The sequence below is a fragment of the Phyllostomus hastatus genome, unplaced genomic scaffold (genome assembly GCF_019186645.2).
Source record: "Phyllostomus hastatus isolate PE091 unplaced genomic scaffold, TTU_PhHast_1.1 phas_contig_283, whole genome shotgun sequence".
Taxonomy (NCBI): domain Eukaryota; kingdom Metazoa; phylum Chordata; class Mammalia; order Chiroptera; family Phyllostomidae; genus Phyllostomus; species Phyllostomus hastatus.
Window position 1 is genome coordinate 2382900 of NW_025333833.1, and position 25221 is coordinate 2408120.

Here is a 25221-nt window from a genome sequence, read left to right on the forward strand (position 1 = left end):
CCACAGGTTTCTGTCCCCTCAGTTGATAGATGTCGCCCATCACTTTCCCAAAAGGCTGTGACTGCTCCCATCCCACCGCCCCCCGCAACGTCCGGCAGTTCCTTTGTCCCTCTTCCCAACCAGCAGGAGCCGTCTCTCCTACTCCCTACCCACCCACCCCATCCCCCCGGCCCCTCTGATCAGCAGAAGGAGAAATCTTAGCATTCATTTAATTTGCATTTCCCTGACAACTTAGTGAGTTTCAGCGTCTTTTTATGTTTATCGGCTTTTTGAATTTGCTTTCCTATGGATCACTTATTTATAACCTCGGCTATACATTGTTCACGCCTACTTGTGAGGGCGCTTTCTCCAGCAGATACGAGCCCCTGTTCATCTGTGTTACAAATAGTTTCTCAGCTCCACTGTTTTCCCTTTCCTTCAGTTACGGTCTTTTTTCCAGGAAAGTTTGAAGGTTTTTTTTTTTTTTTTCAAACATACAGCTTCTGGGATTTCTCTCTCAGTTAAAAGGGAGACGTTTCATTTCGGCGCTCTTTCTTCCTGCGTGCTGCTGTCGCACCTGAGCTTCCTCGGCTGACCTCGGTCGGCCTTCACGCTGTCTCGGACATGGAGCCGGGCGCAGGGACTCCGCACAGCGCGCCGGGCCCCCCCGGACCACGTGCCCCTTCTCTGCCAGAGCCCGAGCCGATACCAGCCCCAGCCGGGAATGTTACCGTCTCTGGCTCCTAGCCTCCCCCACCCTCCCTCCCCTCCCCCGCAGCCCCCTCCTCGACTTGCTCCTTAAATGGAAGTTTTCCTCCCCTGTGCCCAGCTCTCCCCTCCGTTTGGTCCTGCTTCCCGTCGGGATAGATACGGCGTGACCCTGACCCCCCGTCCGGCTCCGAGGCCTCCCAGGGTCACGGGGCCCTTTCCTGCTGGCGGAGCCGGGCCGCCCACCCTTCCCTGAACGCCCAGGCCTCTCCCTGGAAGGAGGGGCGCGTCCCCGTGGGGCTGCCCCGGGGCCCCTCTGCGCGGACGGGCGGCATTCAGGACGAGTGTTCCCCTGTGCACACCCTGCCAGGGGCGCCCCTATCGGGATCAGTGCCAGACGCCGTGGCTTCCCGGGTGATGACCACCCGCGCTGGCCGGGCGCTCACACGGTGCCGCTCTCGTGAGCCTGGCAGCGGCCCGTGACGCTGGTGTCGCCGTCCCACTTTGCAGACGACAGCGACGAGGTGTCTGACAGGGGTGGACGGCCGCTGGCTCGGACTCTGCGTCCTCCTCCCGCTGTGACTGGACGGCAGGCCGGTGGCAGACGGGCCTCCCCACCCGCCCCGTGCCGTCCTGTGGGTGGACAGCACCCACACCTCCCTGGGGCGAAGGTGGTCCTTTTGCCGTCCCAGGTCCTCGCTGTGTGAACGGACTGGGACCCAGGGGGCGTGGGGCCCCCTCTCCTGAGAAAGGCCCAGCAGCTACCCTGCCAGGGTCCCCCGGGGGGTGGGGTGGGGTGGGGCCTCCCCAACCTGCGCCGCGCTGGGGGAGTGATGGGAGAAAGTGCGGCCTGGCCTCCCCATGGATAAGAAAGCCAATCACCTCGTGAGTCATCCGCCAAGCATCTCCCCGGGAGCTGGCTGGCTGGTGTCCCAGGAGAGATTTCCCTGCGTGCACAGAGGCTGGCGTTTGTGTCCCGGGCCGTGTGCTCAGTGCTTCCTGGGCTGCGGGCCTGGATGCTTCTGTCCACCACCGGGAGGACCTTTCTGGGCTTCCTGGGAGGCACTTCCGCCTGGAGCCGGGAGCCCCACTGTCCCACGGGGCCCAGAGAGGCCTCAGCCTGGGCTAGTGACCAGCCCTGCTGGGCCTCAGGGCCCAGCCCAGTCTCGCCAGGGTCCCCGAGAGCCTTTCGGCTCCGCAGCCAGGACCTCTCAAGGCTGGCCGGAGCTGAGCCCGTGCCCTCGATGACCCTCCTGTCCCTCCATGCCCAGAGGTGCGAACGAAAGAAAACCCTTCAACCCTTCCTTCTTTGCGGGACCCGCCCGAGGAAGCCAGAGTGAGGGCACCATCCCCACTCTGTGCAGCAGGGCGGGGGCGGGGGCGGGGGGAGGACCCAGCCCCCCCAGCCCTCCCCCACAGTTTGCTTTCTCCGTAGCAGTTACAGCTCCCCCGGCCTCGAGTCCCTCCACGCGGAGCAGTCGTGGGTTTCTTCTTCCTTTCTGAAGTGCAGTCGGTATATACAACGGTCTGTTGCATTTTCACGTGCACAGTAGAACGCTCTGACCTTGACGTGCCCAGCGGCGTGGCTGCCGGCTGCCGGCTGCTGGCGTGGACGCGTCAGGGCCCCACCGGCTGTGAGCTCCTCTCCTCCCGCTTCCCCGGCCACCGGCCTCCTGGGCCGGGCGGGCTGCTCCGTCTGCTGTCCCGAAACTTCTCCCCAAAGCACGCTGCACCCGTCACTCATCTGGGGTGAACGCTCATCGGGGCCGGTGGGAGGATGGTCAGGGTCCCCCTCTGAGAGGCTCCTCGGGGAGGTGGGGGCGGAGCTGGGTCCTGCACCCCGGAGAGCTGTGTGTGAAGAAAATGTAGGGGGGCTGTTGCGTGTTTTCTTGGGGTTCCTGAGCTTCGGGGCTGAACCTCCCAGTTCTGGCCCAGCCGGGCGATCCACCCCCTGTTCTCGCCGACAGGAGCAGGACAACCTGTGCTCCCCGTTTTCTGCACCAGGATGTGAGGGTCAGAAATGGAGGGAGCCAGCCGGAAGGGGCCCGGGGGAGGCATCTTCGCAAGCCCCCAACTTGAACTTCACAGGAAGGGCTGAGAGGGGCGGGGAGTTCACACAGCTCCCCCGACTCCCGGGTCAGTGGCCTCCCCGCCCCCGGGCCGCTCAGCTCTTGAAATAACTCATCTGGATCTTCCCTTCTGACTCTGTGGGATGGACGGAGCGCGTTTGTCCAGAGACTTAACCCCTTGTTCCCGCTGCCTGGGCCCACGCAGGCTCCCCGGGGCGCCAGCTGCTCCAGCCGCCTGCCCCCCCCCCACCAGGACCCTGCGGGCGGGCCCCTGCCGCCGCTTGAGAAACGGGCCTGGGCAGGCTTGGGCGGCCGGGGCGGGCGCAGCCCTCACACGGCCACGGAGCGTCCTCTCGTGTCCCCTCCACGGTATGGGGCCGGGGTGCAGGGCAAGGCCCCTCCCCACCCACGGAAGCCGAAGCGGCCTCCCCTCTGACGGCTGGGCCTGGCCCTGGCCGCCCCCCACCCCCGGCAGTCCTGAGACGGACAAGCGACCCCTGCGCAGGGCCGAGTTAGGCGACCCACGACTGGAGTCCAGAGTCACGCCCCCACTGGCCAGTCTGTTCCCTTGTGTGACTCGGAAGGTTCGAGTTTGTAAATTCCTTGGACCCCGAGGTCAGCGCCAGCCCACCTGGGCTCCGACCCGCTCCGCCGGCCGGATGGGGCAGGAAGGGCCTGGCACTCCAGACCCCGCGCCCGCTCGCTCAGGGTTCCTCAGGACCAGCCGGCAGCAGCCTGGCATCTGCCTCCGGGAGGGGCCAGGGAGCCCTCGTCCCACCTGGCACCTGCTGTGCGCAGTCAGCGTCGTAGGGGACAGCTCGTCACCCGCGGGGCCTCATGGGCGTCACCTCATCCGGTCTCTGTGACCAGCAGAGGAGACAGGGCTTCGTCTTACATGTGGGGAAACCGAGGCGCAGCTGAGGCCGGTGTCTTGCCTGAGGTCACACGTCTAGTAAGAGGCAGGGCTTGCGTCTGGACCCGACACACCCGATCAGACGCTGTCTCTGAGCGTCCCCAGGACGGCGAAGGGGGTGTCACCGGCCGCATCGGATGGATGGGACGCTGAGCACGCACGTCAGTTGCCCGAGCCCCCACACCGCGTAAACTGTGGCGCGGGACTCAAACCCAGGCGCCTCACGCTCCAACTCTGTGCCGGCCTCACGGTTCTCGTTTCCTGAGCGCAGGTGGGCGGCCGGCCGCCCTGGGCGTGGCCCGGTCCCAATGGCTGCCCGCCTCCTGGACCCCGGACAAAAGGAAAGAGGACCTCATGCAGAGGGCGTGCACCCCGACCTTTTTTCAAGTCTGTGGTGAGCACTTTTTTAGAATTTAGGAAATTTATTTTACCTTTATAAGAAAATCGATGTACAGAAAAATTCACCTGGATGAGTGTGCAATGTGATGTGTGTTGAGGGCGGTACCCGGTCACATGACCATCGTGAGATCCAGACCGCAGTCAGAATGAAGGAGGCCCCCCCGACCTGGAGGTTCCCAGGGACCCCACCCGGCCCCAGGGAACCGGCGGCCTGCTGCCTGTCACCGAGGGCCTGCCTTTGCAGGGGTCGAGAGCCGACGGATCGGACGAGGTCTCTTCTGTCTGCGTTTTGCACGGGGCACAGTGCCCTCCAGACCCGTCGTGCTGTGCTGTGCATCTCAATGGTCCATTTTCTCCGTTGCTGAGTGGTGCTCCGCGGCACGCAGACGGCACGGTGTGTATGTCACGGCGTGTGCATTCGCTCCCCAGAGGGTGGGCGTGGGGCTGCTCCTCGGTCGGGACTGGGAGCAAAGCTGCCCTGCGTCTGTGCGTGCGAGTCGTCACGGAGACATAGGTCTCCGTCTCCCGGGCCAGCACCCAAGAGCGGGCCGGTTGGGTCGTCTGGGCGGTGTGTATTAACCTGATGAGATGCAGAGTGTCTTGCCAAGTGGCCTTTCCATGAGGCACCCCCACCAACGATGTGGGAGCGCTCCAGTTGCCTTGCAGCCTCGTCGGCACTTGGTACTGTCGGTTTAGGTCACTGTGGCCATCCTCGTGGGGGTGCGGCGGTATCCCTTCCCAATCTTACCAGTAATTTGTATTTACCTACTGACCAGCGTGCTTATTAGCCATTCCTGTACCTCCTTTGGTGAAGCGTCTGCTCAAGTCCTTTGCCCGTTTTTTCTTGGGCTGTGTGTCTGACTGTTCCTGAATTTGATGGGCGCCTTTAACCCCCAGACGTGACCTCCCAAGCGCTCTGGCTCCTGAAGGCAGCTCGGTGCTGGCTAGGAACACAGGCTTCCGGAGACGGCCCGAGGGTGGATTCCAGGGAGGGCGCGGGAGGGCGGGGGAGGGCAGGGAGCCGTTGTAACCAGAGAGTCTGCAGCTCACTGGCAGGCAGGCCCGGGTCCTTGGGCCACTTGTTCTAATCTTAGAAGTTGGGCCTCAGCTTTCCGCTGCGGCCTGAAGGACAAGTGTCGCCGACCTCGGGACCCGCACAGCCACTCGGGCTCAGGAAGCATAAACGGCCCCTAGTGACGGGGATTCCTGTGGGGCCTCCGGGTGGCCGCAGCCCCCAGGGCTCCCCGGGGCCCAGCGCACCCCCAGACGGGGCGGGGCCCTCGGGGACATTGGGTTTCCTACGGGGCGACCCAGGCTAGAGGCGCGACTGACGGGCAGCTCTGAACTCACCTGAAGGGCGGTGGGCGGCAGGTGTGCTCTCGTTGGCAGGTCGGCGCCCAGCACAATGGGAAGGGCGGCTGGGGCCAGGTCCGCCCTCTGCAGGGGGCGGCAGGGGCACGCCTTGCCCACCCCTCAGTCCCCCGGACGGAGCCACCCACGGCTTCCAGACCGGTGTCCCCGCGCCCTGCCCACCCACGTCCCCCTCCGCCACCAGGGGGGTCATCGAAACCCATCAGATGACTTTGCTCCTTGGCCTCATGCCCTGCGATGACTTCGCACGCCCCTCAGACCAGGGTGCGGGGAGAGGGCCCTTCCCGCCCCGGCCTCTGCGGGACGGAGAGAGACTCTGACTCAGGTGCCCCTCCTCCACTTCCGTCATTGTCCCTGTGCGGCCCCAGCCCCGCCAGACTCAAAGTAAGGTTCTTCCTGATGCTTGTGGAACAGTTAGCAGGTTTTACATAGAGATTTTACCTGTTGGGTTGGCCAAAAAGTCTGTATGGCTTTTTCTGTGAAAGAAAAGACACATTTTTCATTTCCACCAATACCTTTATTGATCCGGGTATTTGGAGCATGTCGGCGCTCCCCTGCCTGGTGGAACGCTGATTGTTCTCAGTGAATGTCTCAGTTTGACCGCTGGCAGCTTCGGCTGGCCCGCCCGACGGTGGAGCACCGTCCAGAGAGAAACCTCCAGCACGGACCTTCACACACCACTTCCGACGTGTACAATCAGCAACAGTGCCTCTCCATGCACTGCACAAATCTTTTTTTGTGTTTCAGTTGCATCTTTACCTTTCTTGAGATAAGAAAGCATCGTACGCCAAAAATGTTGCGTATTTTCTTCCGTCTTCAATATTAAACCGGCTGCACAACAATTCACCGATTTTGATAAGTTTTTCTAAAATGCACGTGGATAGGACAGCGGTCGCAATGCAACCTACCATAATTGCTTCAAAGGAGGTTAACGACAACTGAGCGCTCCTAGAGCCGTCGTGCAGCAAGAACCGCACGAACTTTCTGGCCAGCCCAGCACATGCGCTCCCCGGTCACATGGCTAAGGTCCGATCGCCACAGTGACATCGGGATGTGCACTCCCTTCCTGTCCCTCCGTTGTCCCTGCTGTTCCCCGGAAACGCACCTGGCGGTGACCCTGTCTGTGCCGCCACCCCGAGGATCCTGCCGACAGCTCCTGGCCGACCCTCTGCACCCCGGGCTCCCCTGACTCCGAAACCACCGTCAGCCCCCGGCCACTGGCTGCAGCTCCTCGGCCCTGGAGGACGGGGTGGCCCCGCAGATGCTGAAGAGGGACACCCACCTGGTCAGGCGCCTGTGGGCCCTTTGCGTGAGCATAGTAGTTGCCTGGGTTTTCTCCCCAAGACGACCTCAGAGGCGAGGACCTGCCCTCTCCAGATCCCCGAAGCCTCCGCGGGGCGGGGAGGGGTGTGCGGCACTGCCTGGGCCTCTCGGGAAACGTGGCGCCCGTGTTCCCACGTGCCCGCTCTGCTCCCCACCGCGTCTAGGCGTTGGTCTCCGCCCCCCTCGGCAGCCCTGCACACGGCACGGCACGCCCCTGCCCTGCCACCCTTCTGTGGGCTCAGAACCGTTCCCGCCCCCCTCCCCGGCCGGTGACCCCCTCCGAGAGGTCTCCCCACACCCCACAGACACGAAGGGCCCCGGCCACCCTCTCCATAGCACTTCATGAGTCACCGTGTGTCCCTCTGTGCCCGCGTCTGCTGCCAGCTTCCCGGGCCGGGGTGGTGCGGGCCCTGTCCCGCCCGCTGCGCTGCCCGGGCCAGGAGGGGCGCAGGTTCACGGAGGGAGGTGGGGAAGCTGCTCCCCCAGCGGAGGCCTGGGGTCCGCATGGAGGGCAGGTTGCTGGGGACGGCGGGGGGCGCTGGGACCCAGGTCCCCCGTGTGGCATGGACCTGAACAGCAGGTTACCGAGCAAGGCTGGGTGTTTGTGTCCTCCTCCGGCGGGTCTGTTCTGAGAGAGACAGGAGCCCCACCAGGTGCCCCGGGGACAGGGCCCCCCATGGGGCAGCGGCTCTGCGTGCGCCCGTAGGTCTGGCGGGCCGGCTGCCTCCCAGCCCTGGGAGTCCCACCCCCCGGGGCGGCGATGAGGGACGATGGGGGGACTGAAGAGTCAGGATGAGGTGAGAGCGTAAGAAGAAGATTCTGGAACCATGGTGGCGTCCCAGAGGGGACGGGATGGTCTAGGCACGGTCATTCTGGGAGGGGGCACGCACCCTGAGACACCTCCCGGTTCTGTGGGGACAGAGAAGCAAGCCCAGCCCTGGCCAGTGTGGCCTGGGCGTCCTCCTGAGAAGTGAAAGGTGGCGGGTTCGATTCACGGTCAGGCCACAGGCCTGGGTTCCAGTCTGGTCCCCGGTGAGGACATGTGTGGTTGGGGCGCACGAGAGGCAACAGATCGATGTTTCTCTCCTCCTCTTTTTCCCCTCCCTTCCCCTCTGTCTAAACAATAAACACTTTTTTTTTAAGATTTTATTTATTTATTTTTAGGGAGGGAAGGGGGAGAGAGAGAGAGTGAGAGAGAGAAACATCAATGTGCGGTTGCTGGGGGTTATGGCCTGCAACCTAGGCATGTACCCTGACTGGGAATCGAACCTGGGACACTTTGGTTCCCAGCCCACGCTCAATCCACTGAGCTATACCAGCCAGGGTTTAAATAAACACTCTTTTTATAAAAAAAGGAAAGAAAAAGTAGCAAGCATGCCTTGTACTCCAAGGCTAGCGGTTACCTGGTCTGCTTTTGCCGATCGAGAGAAACCCCCTTTTTGCCAGGAGGTGGGCCCCAGGCGGAGCCCCCATTGTTTCCCCTCCCAAGCTGTGGGTGAGGAGCCCCCCGGCCCCCCTCGTTTCCCCAGACCACGGCGGCGGCAGCAGCGAGCGGCGCAGACTTCCGACCCACCAGGAGGCGGATGGACGAAGGGCGGGGCAGGCAGGCGGGTGGAGCCAGACCGGGCTGGGCACCCCGGGTTCCACCGCGCACACGGCCGGCAGCATCCGAAGTGCGTTCACTCAGCACGGCCACAGCGTGGGGGAGCCCAGGCGCCCCGACCCAGGGCTGCTCTGTCCTCAGAGGAAAGGCCCAGACGGGCAGAAACTCAGCACCAGGGCCGATGGTTCTGGCCTCGGCCAAGCCACAGCCGCCCTGGGCGGGGTCGCCGAGAGGACCGGCCGAGCTGGGCAGGGCGGGCCCGGGAGGCAGTACCTGGGGCCGGGCAGCGGACTGGAGGCCTCCAGCTGCAAAGACGGGTGTCCACTGAAGCAGGACACAGAGGGGCACGGCCCAGGAAGCAGGCAGGAGGCATGGAGGTTTGGCCCAAGAGGAGAGGCCAAGCTGAGGTCAGAGGCGTGCCCCCGACGCAGGGGCTGGGTGCAGGCAGGGAAGGGCTGCGGGGGGCGAGGCCCAGGGGGCTGAGACAGGTGTCAGAGTCCCCGGGGAAGGTGTCCAGCCCCGGGCACTGCGGGCTGGGCAGAAAGCGCCCTTGGATGAGGGCTTGCTGCATCCTGGCGCCGTGTTAAATACTTTACGCCCCTCTTAGGAGCAGGGAAAGAACGTGTCGTCCCCGGGAGGCCGAGGGGTCACTGTCCAGGCCAGAGCGTGGCCTTAGCAGGACTGAGGGAGCTACCACCGAGACTGGGCCCCCGGGCCTGGGGTGGGGGGCTGAGCTGTGGAGCCCTGGAGGAGCTCAGATGTCCTGCTGCCAGAACTGCAGGGCAGAGCGGCAGGCGGGCCCAGAAAGGCCCGGGCCCAGACAGGCCGGGGCCCAGACAGGCCCGGCTCTTGCCCCTCCCCAAGGCCTGCCTTCGCGGTGCCCCGCTATTTATAGATCACTTTACAGTTTGCAAAGCACCTTCGGAAATGACGTTGCTTATCTGGTGCCCTTGCTGGAGGAGCAGGGGGTGGAGTCGGGTGTTTCCCATTCTGTCCTGGGTGGCTTTTCCTGTGTGACTCTGCCTGCGTTGCTTGCCCTCTCTGGGCCGCAGGGAGCCCAGCTGGGAGAAGGCAGTGACCAGCCCTCCACAGGGACCGAGAGGCGCCTGGAGGGCGGACCTGCCGGGCTTGAGCAAGCGCTGCAGTCCACGGACGCTCTGCAGAGAACCTGCTCGCTGGGCTCCAGCAAAGCAGACTCAGACGAATTCTCGTCTTCCCTTCAACCCCGCGTTTAAACCCTGAAGGCTTCTAGGAGCCCCAGCCACGCCCCGGTTCGGGGCAGGGGGGTTCGGGGAGATTTCTGACCCCTGCGCGGCGCTATTTTTATCTGGAATGCTCTTCCCACGCCGCCAGGGATGGCGCCTTTGGAGCCGCGGCGAAGTGCGTGGTCAGCAGGACCGAGCAATAAATAGCAGCGGACAGAGAGGCGGATCGGCGCTGTGGGCAGGAAGTCAGAGGGGAGCCGGTCACACCGCCGGCCCCGCACCCCCACCCGCACCGCCGCCCCTCCAGAGGGAGGCGGTGTTTGCCTCTGAGCGTTCCTGCTCCCAGAGCCCCAAGCGAGCTGAGACCCCGGGTCCCGTAGCCCCGCCCACCGGCACTGACCCGCCCCCCCCACCCTCCACCCCCGGGGGCTCCGACGCCCCGCTTTCACGGTGTTTGGGGAACTCGGGTGTCGTGACTCGGGGTGGATCCGTTCCCTCCTTACGTGGAGTCAGCATTTGGTGTCCAGGCAGGAATGGGGATGAACTTGAACTACCAGCAGGACACAGTAGAGGGGACCTCTCTTTGCCTCCAGAATCTGTTCCCGGATCTGAAGGCCCCGGGCCCTCGTTTCCCATCTCTAAACAAGCCTTCCCCGCAGGACTTCGTCCTGTGTACACTTTTTAAAAACCTCACTCGAGGAAAAGTTTATTGCTTGTAGAGGGAGAGAAAAGGAAAGAGAAACAGAGAGAGAAACAGGCACGTGGGAGAGAAACACCCATTTGTTGTCTCTCCCACGCGCCCTGACCGGGAACCGAACCCACACCCGAGGCATGTGCCCTGACCCGGAACCGAACCTGCAACATTTCACCTTATGGGACAATGCTCCAACCCACTGGGCCACCCAGCCGGGGCCAGCCTGTGCACTTATGTCGCCAAGGGAGGTTGGTGGGGGTGGGGCCTGCCCCTCCCTGCTCCGAGGGGACCGCGTGGTCCACAGCAGGACTGATCACTCTTACTTTGGAGGGGAGCCGAAGTCAGAAAGCACGGAGACACTGCTAGCACAAAAACGAGGGCCCAGGAAGTGCGTGTGTTCACACGCGCGTGTGTGCTCGTGTGTGGCACACCGGGGAGCAGGCTTGCCGCTGGAGGGCGCGCGCCCCGCCTCTGTGGGCCGTGGCCTGGGGGAGGGCGCAGGGGGGCCTCTCTCAGCAGCCCCTCCCGGGCGGGCGGCCGCGCGCCTGGAGGGGGTGTGCAGCCGTGTGATCGTCGCGGTCGTCACAGTCACGAAAACAAAAGCCTGGTGGCTTTGGGGCCGGACACGTAAAGACCGTTATTGAAACCAGGCGGTCAACCAGGTGGTCACAGAGGCAGCGTGTAACTTCACAGAAGCGGGGGGGGCCACTTCCAGCGCAGGCTGACTCACGCGCTGCGTCGTGATGACGTAGGGCCCGTCCGAGTGGGCGGAGCCCAGGGGCCACGTGGTCTCTTCATGGACCTGCAGGCACCTGGGTGGGGGGCGGCGACAGTCACCTTACACCGGTCACCTGCACCGGAGACAGAGCAGGGGCACGACCCACTCGGGGAACCTGCTTCCTTCAGCGAAAAGGAGCAGGAGGGCTGGAGGGGCGAGCGTGTCAGCGAGGGCCCCGAACCCGCGCCGGTCCCTCGGGGGAGCCGCCCCCGAGGTCGCCCCGAGGTCAGGACAGCCCTTGTGCAGGCCGGTGGGGCCCTTCCTACAGAGAAGCAGTCAGTCCCCAGAGCAGCCGTCCAGGGGGCGGGTGCTGCTGCTGTCCTCGTCTTGGTAGGGAGAGGCACTAAGGTCATTTGCCCGAGGTCACCGAGCTAGGGACAGATGGACAAGGCAGCGGCTGAAGCCGGGCGGTCCGGTCCTCCTCGACAGGCTGCCTGGCTCTCGTGCGGGGCATTTATTAATTCACCGGGTAGTTGAACAGGTGAACACTCCCCCCCCACCCCAGGCGCCCCATGAAGTGGAGGGGGCGGGACCTCGGACACGTGGTGAACTCGGCCACGATGGGCACCCCTTTGCCCGTGGCCTCAGAAGCTGGGGCTCGTGTGTCTCCCGGACCCCTGGGTGCCCCTCCAGCCCCCCAGAGCCACAGCGGGCCAGCACACCCTCCACATCCACCCACTGCATGCGCTTCACTGGATGGTTTTAACAAAAACACTTTGCAGGCTGGAGCCAGTTGCAAAATACGGTGCGAAGACCCCGTCATCACGGCACCCGGCTCTAGGCCACAGACAAGTGGCCAGTGTGGCCGCGGTGTGGACACCGAGCCGCGTGGCTTCTGTTAACTGTCACTTCCCCTTGGTTTGCCAGGACAGACCCTCGGAGGCCAACGCCAATGTGGACACCTCGGCGTCCCCGTCGGTGGCCCAGCTGGCCGGGCGGTTCAGGGAGCAGGCGGCCGCCACCAAGGAGGTGAGCCAGGTGGCCCCGCAGCCCTGCTTGGGGGAAGGCGGCTGGGGGGCCTGGAGGAAGGGGAAGTCTGGGTCAGGCCAGAGGAGAGGGAGGGAGGAAGCTTGGTCATTACCAAATTAGGAAGAGAAGCCACAGAGGGGTCCCCCTGCAGGTGAGGAATGTCACCACTGCTGGGCCTGGGCTGCTCCTGCCCAGCTGAGCGAGGCTTAGGGTCCGGAGCCCACTGCCCGCCTGCCCACCAGGGCCGCGTGTCTGCGTCCAGGGCCACCCCGTCCCCCGCTGATGGAGGCTTTGGGGTTGCCCAGCTGTGCCGGGCTGGGCCGGCTCAGGAAGAAGACGTCCCCACACCGGCTCCTGCCGGAGCCCAGGAGTGCCCGCAGGGAAGGCAGGGAGGCAGGTCCCCGCGCTGCAGCCTGGGTGGACCAGCGGCTGACCAGAGGCTGCCGTCCAGTTGGGGGGTGGCCGGGGACTCTGAACTCACGTCCCCGGTGAATGGCCCACCTCGAGGACACGCCACCCCTCCCTGCATTCTCTCCTCCACCAGACACCCCTCAGCGTCCCTCAAACCATCTCCACTGCCTTCCTCCTCTTCCTCCTTGTTGCCTGATTTGCTCTCTCTCTCCCTGTGTCTGTCCGTCACTCTCACCCGCCTCCAGATACCAGCCAGTAAACCAGCCCGGACGAGGAAACCGCCCTGCTCCCTCCCCCTGTTCCCCCCCAGAGTAGAGCTGGGCCAGAACGGAGAGGAGGTGAGTGCCGCAGGCCCGCTGCTGTCAGCCTTCTTCCTCTTCCTCTTCCTCTTCCTCTAGCGGAGAGCACGGAAGTCAGACACTCAGCCCTCGACCCCCGGGCCGGCGATGTCCCCGTTTCAGACTCAGGGGTGAACGCTGCTGCATCCTCGATGCTGACCCCTTCCACGCTCCCTTTCGGAGCCTCCTTTGTGACCGACTGGCCAGGGCAGGAGCGCGGGTGTTCCAGCCTGGGGATCTCAGCGCGGAGGGCGGGCCTTACTTACCCCCGGTCTGGGAGCCGCCAAGAAAGCTGTGCTTCCTCCCGGGTCCGCCCTGATGACCTTCCGTGTAGAGAAGCACCTGGAGAGGGGGCCCCACTGGTCCCGGCAGGACTGTGATGCGGCCGTCAGGGCTGGCTGCCGCTCTGGGTCAACGGCGGGGTGGACGTTAGGGGGAGAGTCCCCGGGGAGAGACAGGCCGCCTGCGCACAGGAAGGGGACATCACTCCTGGGCGCACGGACTTCTTGTCCCTTCGGAATTCTCACGGAAGGAGCGGCCGGCTTCGCCTGGCTGGGCTGGACGGGGGGCGGCCCTAGCTCTTCCAGCAGGAACCCGGATCCTAGGAGGCTGGGGGGCCGGGAGGCAGAACCCTGGGCAGGAGACCCCCGTGGTTCCTAATGCCGGAAAGGGTTTTCCACCCCATTTCCTTTCCTGCTTCTCCTGCACCCTCACAGGCCTGGAGTCAGCCCCTGTGGACTGGGCGACTGGGCAGTTTAATGTGGCCACAGACCCTGCCTCGTCCGCCCTGAGGGGGGCTGAAACCCCTCCCCCATCCGCAAGTCAGGTCCATAGCTTGGAGAGATTGTTGGGATGGATGTCCTGTCTGGACAAAGATCCGGCCACAGAGAGGACAGAGGGCTAGCTTTTCGCCTGGCTCCCGGCTGCGGACACGGAGCCCAGGTTAAACGGCAAGGGAGATGCTGCCACCTGCTGGCGTGCTTGGGAACTGCATGAGCGGCCCGTCTGAATTCCGCTTTGCTGTTCAATTCCAATTCACCAGGACTTGGGGAGCCTGAGCGGGGTTCCCAGACCCGTCCTGTGGTGACCAGGCCATGCCCCCTAAATTTCCACCCTCTTCAGAGGGCAGTGGACAGGTGAGGAGGAGAGTTGACAGTACTCCAGAAGGAGAGATTGGTCAGCAAAATCGCCACTGCGGTTTCTGAAACAGCATCTCAGAAACACCAGCTCCTGTGAACTTCCGCCTTCAGACACAGCGACCAAGGACGACCCAGTCTGGGCCGGGAGCTCGTGGGACTGACTCCCCAGTGACACAGGCCCCTTGAAGGACTGCTGGGGAGCACGCCGGGCGGTGTGAGCTGGGGCCAGAGGCACCCAGGAGCCGGAGCGGGAGCTGGGTCTGCCCCGGGGTCCCTGATTCCAGCCGGCCTGCCGGGTCTTGGCTGGGGGAGCTGAGGTGGAATTAGCAGGGGTCCCCCTCCCGGGTCCCAGGCAGGGACTGTCCCCTGCGCATCCCTCCCTAGAGGCCGGTTGCCTTACACAGGTCACAGCGGTTCTGCTGAGCCAGCCTCCTCCTTCCGTCTCTGAGCTTGTCATCTCAGGACATTTTCTGAGAGGTCAGCGCCGGTCCTCTCGCTGTGACTCGGGTCGGTCAGCACGTGGTGGCCAGGGCAGGGGCTCCTGGTGGGTCTCCTGACCACAGGAAAGTCCCTTTTCTGCCTTGGCCTCTGTCCACAGCATGTAGCTGCTGCTGCTGCTGCTGCTGCTTGTCAGAAACACGACATTCTTCTTCTTCCTCTTCATCATCATCATCACCACCATCGGTCCTACACATGAGGATCAGTGGACCTGGGGAACCACTCGATTGTGGGGATTTTGCACAGAACAGAAAGGAACCCCTCTTTTTAGATCACATAAGATCAAAGACAGATCAGATTTCTACAGACATTCATGCCCCCAAATATCCGCAACCAGCAGGGCGCATCTTTGTAGAACCAGCACAAGCCTGGGCTGCGGCCGACATTCAACAAGTGTCTGCTCCATCAAAACGAGTATTTGATGTTTTAGAAAATGATCGTTTGTGGTGGGGTTTTCCAAAATAGCGTTAGTTCCAGGGGAGAATTTCCAAAATACCTCTGTCGGGTTTCACTCCTGGTCTGCGGTTTCCAGTTTTGTGTGTGACCCACGGAAGGGGTCATTCTGCCCTTTCTCTCTGAAGCTCCCTGCGGGCGCGGGCTCCGGTCATTGAAGGCCATCGGAGGTGCAGAAGTCCCCTCTCAGACGCAGTCTGTCCCCCCAGGGTGGCCCCGAAGCCACTCTTCCCGGGGCCGGAGGCCTGCATGCCCACGTCTGTCCCCCCCCTCCCCCGGCTCTGTCTCGGGGACTCGGTGCTCTGGCCAGTGGAGAGACAGGGCGGCGGGAGGCCCGGGCAGGCCACCGAGGCTGGGTGGTGACACCAACTTCTCAGCCACCCGTGGCTTCTGGGCTCCGGCCGGCGCCCCGCCTCCCTCCACCTCACTCACCCGGCCCTCTCGGTCCATTTGCCCTGCAGAAATCGGCACACAATGCGAGCCACCTCCCCAAAGTCAAGGTGAAGAGCTCGCCTCTGATCGAGAAGCTCCAGGTAAGTACCGCAGGGCGCCCGTCGTGGCCACCTCTCCCCCGACCCTGCCTCCCACCCCCCACGAGCGCGTCTGTGTGTCACCTGGAGAGCTGACCTCTGACACCAGCGAGTGGCCCTGAGCGACGGGGACTCTCCCTGGAGCCGCGGGGCCGAGTCAGGCCCGTGCCCAGCACGAGCTCACGCAGCCAACACCCAGCGGCGGTTGGCCGGTAGCAGAACGCCTCAGCAGTCGGACGGGGAAGGGCCGTCACAGGGCAGGGGACGCTCCAGAAATAGCCAGGCCCATCCCCCGAGGCCTGAGGGCAGCCGCCGACCACGCCAGCCTCACGCGGGGCTGCGGTCCAGCGGCCGGACATCGGGCTGCTCTGGCTGGAACCCTGCACGGATCACCGGCGCGCCGGAGTGGGGCTGCTGGCTCCCGGTCTCGCTGGGGGGCGGGGACAAGATTTCCACGGGTGCTGCCACGGAGGCCGCAGGGGAGAGTAAAACACAGACCCGACCTGTATCGACCCGACTCGTACCTCTCTGGGCCGGGGTTCGTGCGCCCGAGCTTCAGTGTGGCTGGGCCATCTCCCCCCCCCACCCCGCCAGGGGCTGCCCATGGGCTGGAAGGTGTTTAGCAGCACCCCGGCCCCTCCCCACGAGATGCCAGCAGCCCTCCCCAGCCAGTTGTGACCACAAAAAAGTCTCCAGCCGTTGCCAACTGTCTCCTGGGAACAAACTCGCCCCCACCCCGGGTGACACCGCTGTCGGGAATGCTGGAGGCGTTCCGCGGCCCGGCATCTCCTCTGCTCCCGCCCCTGTTTGAACGTCCCCCTTCTCCCCACAGGCCAACTTAGCCTTCGACCCGGCCGCCCTGCTGCCGGGGGCCTCGCCCAAGAGTCCGGGGCTCAAGGCGGCAGTGTCTCCGTTCCACAGCCCGCCTTCCACTCCCAGCAGCCCGGGTGTGCGGCCGCAGGAGCCGGAGGAGGTGCCCATCAGCTTCGACCAGCCCCCCGAGGGCAGCCACCTACCCTGCTACAACAAGGTGACGCCGGGCTGGGAGTCTGCGGTCTGTCCGCACGTTCCCGCGCGATGGAGGAGGGAGGAGGGCGGGTCTGGGCCGCCGTCGGGGCTGGCTGTCAGCCGAGCGGAAACGGCCCCTCCTCTCTGCCAGCGGCCCCTGAGCTGAGACGGGCCATCTCCCTCGCTGCCCGTCTCCCCCACCCTGCCCCTGCCCCTGCCCCTGCCAGCGGAAAGGCGGGCGTCAGGGGTGGAGAGCACTGCCTGTCTCTGGTGGGAGGCGGGGTGGGAACTCGGGACTGAGCCCACCCGCGCAGAGTCCTGTCGAAGCTGAAAACCGGAGCCGAAGGCCTGGGCAGTGACTCGTGCAGAAGGGTGGGCAGGGTCCCGAGGATGTCAGACACCCCGATCTGACCTGGGGGGGCCAGTGCTGAGCGCCCCAGGACGGCTGCAGGCAGTCCTGCCGCGGTCAGCGCACGCCCAGGCTGGCCCCTTTGCAGAAGGCGGCGGGCAGGGCGGGCCTCTGGAGACGCTGCGTGCCCGGTACTCTGTGCGCTCCTTCCGCGGCCGCCTGGCCCTGCCGGGACGCGGTGGGCAGCAGAGACACAGTCCAGTCTGGTCCGGTCCCAGCAGCTGCCCAACACATGGGGGGCAGCGCCCAGCAGGGGCCGAGATCTCTAAGGGGGTCTAATGCCCAGGAAGGGCACATGGGTGTGACTTTGTCACGATGGCTAGAGAAAGTGGCATCTTCTGGGCCATTCCGGAAAAGCCACCTGGGAAAGAAAGGCCACGTGTGTGGAAGCAGGTGGGGCCCCAGGAAGCAGACTGGGGTGCAGAGGTGAGGGGTGCCTGCTGGCTGGGGACCGAGGGGAGACCCTGCAGCCCAGGGTGACAGAGAGAGGGGCCGGGAGGCCTTGTCTCTTGCCGGGGGTTGACAGGGAGTAGGGCCGTGGAGGGAGGTGCTGCTACCTGGTGGTCCTGCCAGGGCTTTAGCGCCCGGAGAGCTGCAAGGGGACAGGGAGAGCAGACTGACCCTGCTGGCTGCGGGCCCTGGGCCCTGACCCCTGCGGGGCTGGCCACCCCGTGGTCTCAGAAAGGGCCCGGGAGCCTCCTAAATCTCTGAGATGGGGTCAGCCTGGACCACCAGCCAGACATCGGCCAGTGGGGAAATCAAACTCACAAACATCAGGGCTAACGGACACCTACGTCATGAAAGGGGCATCCCTTGAGTGAGGTTGGGCGTCGGAGGTGAGCATTTGCACTGGACCCCCGCCGGAGTCTGCAGGGCCAAGGCGGCCCTCACCCCCGGACTCACACTCCCCAGGGGGAGAGGGCCTTCGACCAGCTCTGCTGGGGGCGCCTACGGCCAGCCTCTGATAATGGGGCACCTGGCTTTCCCGGGATGGGTCAGCTTGGCGGGAATGGGGGGCCAAGGGAGGAAGGTGGCCCCCAGCTGTCCGGCTGTGCCCCCTGCAGTGCCTGTTTCAGGGCCAGGCCACCATCAGGCCCCTGACCTTCTTCTTCACTGGGGTCGCCTTCGAGAAGGCAAATTTTTCACAACGTTACAATATACCTCTCGCGCACAGTAGGGCTGGGCTTCATGCTGCTCGTCAGTTTCTAGGGGAACGTGCAGGCCGGTGGAGCTCACTCAAAGACCACGGGAAGAACAGGCTATTTACTGGCGATCTGAAAAACAGAAGTTCAAATAAGATTGCTAAATTAGACACCAAACAGATTCCTGTTCACCGGGCAGCAAAGTCATGGGTTACCTTTTCTATTGGGTGGGAATCGTGGCACCTTCTCGAGACAAAATTTGCAGGCTGCCGCGGGGTCCCCCTGTCCCCGGGGCTCTGGCCTGTCATCGGGAGGCAGCGACGGCCGCTCCCTGGAAAATCGGAGGTTGTCCGGCCTACCCTCGAGGCAGGAGGGCGGGCGGGCGGGCGGACAAAGAACCCGCAGTCTCCCTCCTGGCCTTCCCTGTGGGTCGGGGGTGACTGTCCCTAACGCCTTCCTCCAGGTGCGGACCAGGGGCTCCATCAAGAGGCGCCCGCCCTCCCGGCGGTTCCGGAGGTCGCAGTCGGACTGCGGGGAGCTGGGGGATTTCCGGGCGCCCGAGCCGTCCCAGGAGAATGGGGCGCAGGAAGACGCCCGGGACGAGGTGTTCGCGCCCAAGAGCAAGGCCCCGGGCTCGCCTCCCCCCGGCGAGGGGGCACTGGGAAGGGCAGGGCGGGCGGCCCCGGGGTCCCGCGAGAAGCCCCCGCTGAGGAGGACGTCCAGCGGGACGGAGAAGCAGGAGGAGAAGGCCCGGGCCCCGGAGGAGGCCCTGCGGCCGGAGGAGGCTCCAGGGGATGCCGAGGAGGCAGCGGCAGAGCCACGCCCGGCGACCAGCACCACCAGCACCGAGGCGCAGAACGGGGGTGGGAGCCCTGCGGAGGGAAGGCCAGCGGCGGAGCAGGAGGAGTCCGCCGCGGAGGTGAAGGAGGAGGGGGCCGGCGGTGAGGAGGAGCCCGTGCCACCCGGCGGAGACACGGAGCGGCTGGAGGAGGGGGCCGAGGTGCAGGAGGCCCCCCAGGCCCCCCCTGCAGGGGTGGAGGGCAGCCTCGCCCCAGAAGAGGGGACCGGCCAGGAGAAGCAGGAGGAGGCCACCGCCCCGGAGCCCGGCTGCAGCCCCACGACCGGCAGCGAGGCCCCCGAGACAGAGGTAGGGGCTCGGCTGGTCCGTCCGCCTGGGAGAGCAGGTCTGGGCCTCGCAGGTCCGTCGCCTGCGCTGTCCCTTACGGCCCGGTCCGTCACAGGGCAGCTCAGGGCACGTACCAAAGGCACAGGGTTGAGAGAGGCTGTCGCCGACGGTGCAGGGACAGGAGAACAAGAAAGGGAAATGAGTCCCATGGCCTCTCGGGCTTCTCGCTGACTCGGAGTTCTGGCGGACGGCGGGGGTGGAGAGGCAGACTGCCCGGCTCAGTGGCCGGGGCCGTGGCTTCTCCAGGAGGTCAGGGGAGGCCAGCCCCCGCCGCGGGGCTGCGGGAGAGAAGGGGTGTGCTCCTCTCCCCGAACACCCGGTCCAGCCGGGGAGCAGCGGCTCTGAGGGGAGCAGCAGCTCCGAGGGGCGCGTGGAAGAAGGTAGAACAGGCCACAGGGCAGGGGGTCTTCCCCGGGGACTCCCGGGGCACAGGAGGGAGGAGCGGTGTGTGTGGGGGGAGCGGGAGGAGGCCGCGGGAGCTTCAGGGCCAAGATGCCTTTGAAGACCAGGCTTTATGTCGCCTGCGTCCACACCCAGGAGTTGGGCGGCTAGTTCCCACGGGGAGACAGGTAACCCGGGCCCTGCCCTCCTGTCTGGGACCGCCTGACTGGCCCTTCAGCTGTGTGTCCCCTCCCCCACCCCCCACGGCATCTCCAGCACCTGCAGCAGCAGCTGGGACATTATAGGCCCTTTAAACAACATTTTGTGGAGTGAATGAATGAATTTTAAAAGAAGAGAGAAAATTATGTGACCCAAAAGAAGTCATCGCTGAAGACCCCAGCATGGATATAAGTGGGGTGGCTGTGTTTGGGGGGCTCCCCAGGGGCCCTCACATTTTCCCACTCAAGGGTCACTCTTTTACGTTTGGTTCTTTCTCTTCTTTTCCACTGTTACACCGACAAAGATTTCTGAGCGGTGTTCCCGATGAACTTGAGTGGGAAGGAGTGAATGGGTAAGGAGCTAGGACAGAGGAGCCCCTGGGAAGCCAGACAGCGAAGAACGGGCCGTGAGCATCAGCCCCTCGTGCAGGGCAGAAACTCTGGTGTCTGGGTTCAAATCCCGACTCCACCACTGGCTAGCTGTGTGACCTAGGGGAAGTCACTTGCCCTCTCTGTGCCTTAACTGCCCCATCTATAAAGTGGAGCTCCTAGAAGTACCTACAGCAGCATGCCTTTGGGAAGAACAAATGAGTCAGTGCATGTAAAAGCTACACCAGGCACACAGCGTTATTATTACTGTCGCTGCTACGGTTGCTATTGTTGCCTGGTCTAGCCTCCCTGAGGACAGGGGCTGGTGTCGGGGTGTCCCCACTCTTTTCCCAATCCGCCTTTTCCTCCTCTGTTTGCAGGACGGCGCCTCTGCCTAGCACACTAAAGTGTAGGATGGCCCCCTGTGCCTGGTGTCGCAGCGGCTGGAGATGTCTCCTTGGAACTGGTGGCCATGCGCGCGGCAGCGAAGGAAGCCACACCGCCCTGGACGGTGCAGGGGTCCACGTCCCCTGCCCTCACCCCCACCCCGCCCCAGGAGAAGACTGGACCTGAGGGCAGCAGACTTTTATCAGCTTTGAGTTTGTGTTATTTGATGGACTTGGTTTTTAAAAAAAAAACAACCTTATGTAAAACAATTTACTGTAGTAAATTGTCCCCAGGGGGCAACGCCCCAGAGACACCGGTCCCCCTCTGGGGGGTCCAGAGCCCGCCCGCAACTACCTGTCCCTGCGGCTGGCCTCGGCCGGACTCCATCTGGCTGACCAAGCGCCGTGTGGAGGGACCGCCTTTGCCCCGTCCTGGGGTTTACTGTGCTCTGGTGTGAGTGACCGCTGGTCTCAGGCAGCCACCAGACACCAAGAAACCAGCGGTGCTGACAGCATGAACCCCATGAGCTCCACAAGGCCTCGCGCAGCAATCAGGGGCGTCCTGCCCAGGGAGTCCGGGAATGCGGCCCGACCCCGAATCGTACGTGCACTTAACGCCTTCTGTGTGCTCCTCGGTTTTCGTTGATGTTTCTGTGTTTAACGTGTGGCCCAAGGCACTCTTCGGCCTCCAGTGGGGCCCAGGGACACCGGGAGGCTGGACACCCCGGGCCGGGCCCACGCCACATCAGGTCTCCGAGACCCACGTGCAGCGCGGTCCAAGCTCGAACTGGCCGGACAGTTTTTAAGGCACTGGACTGGGGGAGAGAACTACAGAAACGTGAGAAAACGACGCATCTGTTCCAGCAGCAGGCGCTTTGCTGGCCCCTCGGTTTCCCCGGTGGGTGGCGCCCCAGGAGGTGCCGGACTCAGCTCCCCTACTTCTGGGGAGGAGGAGGGGCGGGCTGGCAGCGGCTCCGCCCCCCACCCCCGCCCCCGCCCCGCACCCCGTGGACCCCCAGGGCCAGGCCAGAAGTCCGGAGGCCTCCGGGCTCCGCCACTGCACTTCCTCGCCCGGGAAGCAGCCCGGACCGGCCCCGGCCCCGCAGGACTCACCCCGGGACAGTGCGGTGTGCCGGTCCAGGAGGCGGCCCTCGGGCGCAGATCCGCAGTTTCCCGGGAGGTGCTCTGAGTGCAGTCACGTGCAAACTACGTTCTGAAACCGCCCTCGGCGGCTCCCCTGGGCCGCTGCTCTCGAGGGAAGCCCGGGCTCTCCTTCCCGACTCCGGGGGCGTGGGTGGGGGTCTCCGTCCCTTCCCGCCGAGTCTCTCTTGCTTTTATGTTCTGTCGGAGGGGGCGGGAGGCTCTGCAAGGAACAGGGGCCGACCACCCATTCCTGGACTCTCAGCCCCTCCCCTCTGCGCGCGCTCCTGCCGAAAGACGAGAATCCAGACACGGGGTTCATCTTTAGGGTCGGGCCTTAAGGGTTCAGGGTCCCCAGGTGCCCAGCTGGCAGCTGGCTCGGCGGTCCCTCTGGGGGTCTGTGAGGCCCACACTGTACTCCAGCTTCAGAAAGCCGGCTCTCGGGCTACAAGGCCTTATCTCACCGCTGGTACCTCGACCTTCTCATCCCCTTGACAGTTCTCCTCACTCCAGAGCAGTGTTCCTATTTGGGATATATATTTTTTCAAGTTTTTAAAAATAGAAGGCACCTTCTAGAACGTGCAACCTAGTGAAGACTGATCCTATAATAAGCCTTGTATTTTATCCGAGTTTCAGAGACGTGGCGTGCCAGTGACTTGGAGGTCTACTCAGCATCGACCTGTGGTCTATGCTCTGTCTATCCAGCTGTTGACAGAGATGTGTACCCCCTAAGAGTCCGCGGTTTTATTCATATACATCTCTGGGCGGGCGGGCGGGCGCTCTCTGCGCTCACACGCGCGGCCCGGCGGCAGCTCTGCGAGTGTGCGCACGGTTGCGCATGTGCGTGAGAGAAGGGAGAGAGCCGCCGCTGCCCCGACTTGAAGACACGAACCGAAAGGGTGCGATGTGGGTGAGAAAACGCAACCCTCTCTCTCCTCCGGAGGGTCTGCCCCTTGGAGCAGCGAAGGAGGGACGAGCAATAAAAATGGACAAGAATGTGACGCTGGAGGCGTGTGTGTGATGTGTCCAAGCCCCTTCCCGTCGCCCCGCGCCCCGTGCATCCCAGCATTCGGTCTATTTTGCAAAAAATAAAAATAAAAACGAAAAACAGGACCGGAGGCCGCGTTCCCAGGGGTGGCTCCCTCGGGGGAGGGTTCACGAGGCGCTCCGGCCCGGCTGCCTCCTTCCCTGGAAGGGGCCGCCTGGGCGGGGTTGACGCCGGAGTTTCAAAGCGGGGCCGTGAGCGAAACCGGTCTGCGTCCCAGGTGGCCGCCCGGCGGGAAGACGGTTCCACTCGGGCTTTCTTTGCGGGCCTGCAGGAAACACTGGCGCTCTCTCTCTCTGTCGTTCACACACACACACACACACACACACACACACACGTGTAGCTTTATCCATATATTTCATCCTTCTTGTCAATCTTCTCGCCCCTCTGATTTCCACCAAGGCCCACCGTGCTTCCGCCGGAACACCTGTGCTGAGCGCGCCCCTCAAGGCGGGGCTGCTGGGGACAGTTCCCCGACTCGAGGTCCAGAGGTGCCTTTCTTTCCCTTTAAGTTTTGAAGACCATTTTTCACTGGGTATGGAATTCCAGATTGCCCGATACTTTCTTTTAGCACTGTAAAATACTGCGTTTGTCTTCTCTGGAGAAACCAGCAATATGTTTAATTGTTGCTCTTTTGAAGGTAATGCCTTTTCTTTTTTAAAATAATTTTTTAAAAGATTTTATTTTTTATTTATTTATTTTATTTTAGAGAGGGAAGGGAGGGAGAAAAAGAGAGAGACATCAGTGTGCAGTTGCTGGGAGCCGTGGCCTGCAACCCAGGCATGTGCCCTGACTGGGAATCGAACTTGTGACACTTTGGTTAGCAGCTCGAGCTCAATCCACTGAGCTACGACAGCCAGGGCTGTTTTTTGTTTTTGTTTTTTTTCTTGATTGTAAAAATGCTGCAGCCTTATCCTTGCACCCCGGGAACACACCCCACTGGATCGGGGTGAGTGGTCTTCCTGACGCGCTGCTGCATTCAGTCTGCTCACGTTTCCTTGAGGGGTTTGCACCCGTGTTCGTCAGGAGTGCTGGCCCACAGTTCTCTTTAAAAGAAAACCTTGAACCTTGAACCCCGGCCGGGCGGCTCCGTGGTGTAGCGTTGTGCCCAGTCAGGGCACACACAGGAGGCCCCTGATCGATGTCTCCCCGCGCCCCCCCCAGCCCCGTCTCTGTCTGCCGACACACCGGATAACACAAAGTTAAAGTCCGTGGATGGACTGAATACAGCCCCTCAGCCACTCGAGAGACGCTCTGTGGCCTCGGTCTCCGCCTCACTCAGGGTCGGCCTTGCTCCCCAGCAGGCTCTGCCCGCCCAGCCTGCAAACCCCCTACAGTGAGCTCACTGTTCTCCAAAAACCATGGGAGGAAGTCCCGCGGAGGTTTCCTGTGGCGCCCTGTGGACCACAGGCGTCCACGTCAGGACCGGCTGTTACGACCAAGCAGAGGCAGGGATCGGACTGGCCAGGCCAAGGTCACAGGCCCTCTCCTGGCGCTAGGGGCTGGGTGAGTCAATCCTGTTTGGTCTTCAAGGGCTGAAGGGGAGCCACGGGGTGCCTCAAGGTGAAATCAGCGTGCTGTTACCCCAAGAAATGATGCTGGCTAGGCCAAAAAAAATAGTCTCCAACAGGGCAATGCCTGAGCCACCGAACTGCTAAACTACTATTCCACCGTTTGCTAAAAGAAACAGTTTTGTTTGACTCTCATTAGCTCTCGCCCAATGGGTGCCCAAGGTAAAAACGGTAGGAACAGAATGTCTCCACGTGACATGTGACCAGGGGTCTCAGGAAGAAGCTGAGAGCATGGAGCAAAGTTCAAGGCTACTCAAATAAAACAGCCTTCATCAGCCACCCAGGAGCGCCAGCCTATTATTCTCTGCACCAAGGCACCGCTGTGCCAGGAGCCCCGTTCATCACGGCGCGCACGGCCTCGTGCGGTGTCGGCTGCATAAGTGTGTGTTCGGCAGCGGATGGCTGCGGCGATTCCAGAGCAGGGCCGTTTTCAACACGCCCCGCGGCCCAGCACCGCCCTCCCCTGGTACCAAACGCCCGGTGCCTCGGGCTCACGTCCTCCTCCTTCCCGGTCGGAACTCAGAACACACATCCTGGCAGCGGTCACCGGTCAGGCCTCCTCTGCCATGCGCCTTGACTTGGGTTGGTTGTTGAAACCCTGCCCAGAGGGTGTGGGAGAGGAGCTAAGTGTGCAAAGCGTAGGTGAGGGGCAGGAGACACACCTGCTGATCTCCCAGTCTTGCGTGGGACGGCCCGGGCTCCCGGCCCACCCAAGGGAGTCCGGGCCAGGGTGGCTGAGGCCTGAGAAGAGGAGGACCCCAGGAGAGCTGAGGGAATGCCCCAGAAGCCTGCCCTGCTGTGGGCGGACGGGCAGGAAACTGCGGTTGTTGCAGACTTTTCGGACGACGGACACGGTGTGTGCCTCCCGGGGAAACGGGAGCCAGCCCCAGCACAAAGCCGCCGGCCTCAGAACCAGAGGCAAAGAAACTTGTCACTGCTCCGCCTCATCCTGGAAGGGTGTGGGCTTCTCGGCGGGAGCAGCCACT

At 63.5% G+C, this 25221-nt stretch overlaps 1 protein-coding gene across 2 annotated transcripts in view; it reads left to right on the forward strand.

Moving 5' to 3' along the window:
- RCSD1 (RCSD domain containing 1) overlaps positions 1 to 22620 on the forward strand; it is a 40910-nt gene extending 18290 nt beyond the window's left edge. Inside the window, exons 3-8 of one of the 2 annotated variants that reach the window (XM_045838535.1) lie at positions 11910 to 12011; positions 12668 to 12760; positions 15312 to 15383; positions 16213 to 16410; positions 18403 to 19086; positions 20474 to 22620. In XM_045838535.1, the coding sequence (XP_045694491.1) occupies positions 11910 to 12011; positions 12668 to 12760; positions 15312 to 15383; positions 16213 to 16410; positions 18403 to 19086; positions 20474 to 20491 (1167 nt within the window). In that variant the 3' untranslated portion in view covers positions 20492 to 22620. The remainder of the gene's footprint in view (positions 1 to 11909; positions 12012 to 12667; positions 12761 to 15311; positions 15384 to 16212; positions 16411 to 18402; positions 19087 to 20473) is intronic. The other variant, XM_045838536.1, reaches the window with a different exon arrangement.
- The last annotated feature ends 2601 nt before the right edge of the window (positions 22621 to 25221 follow it).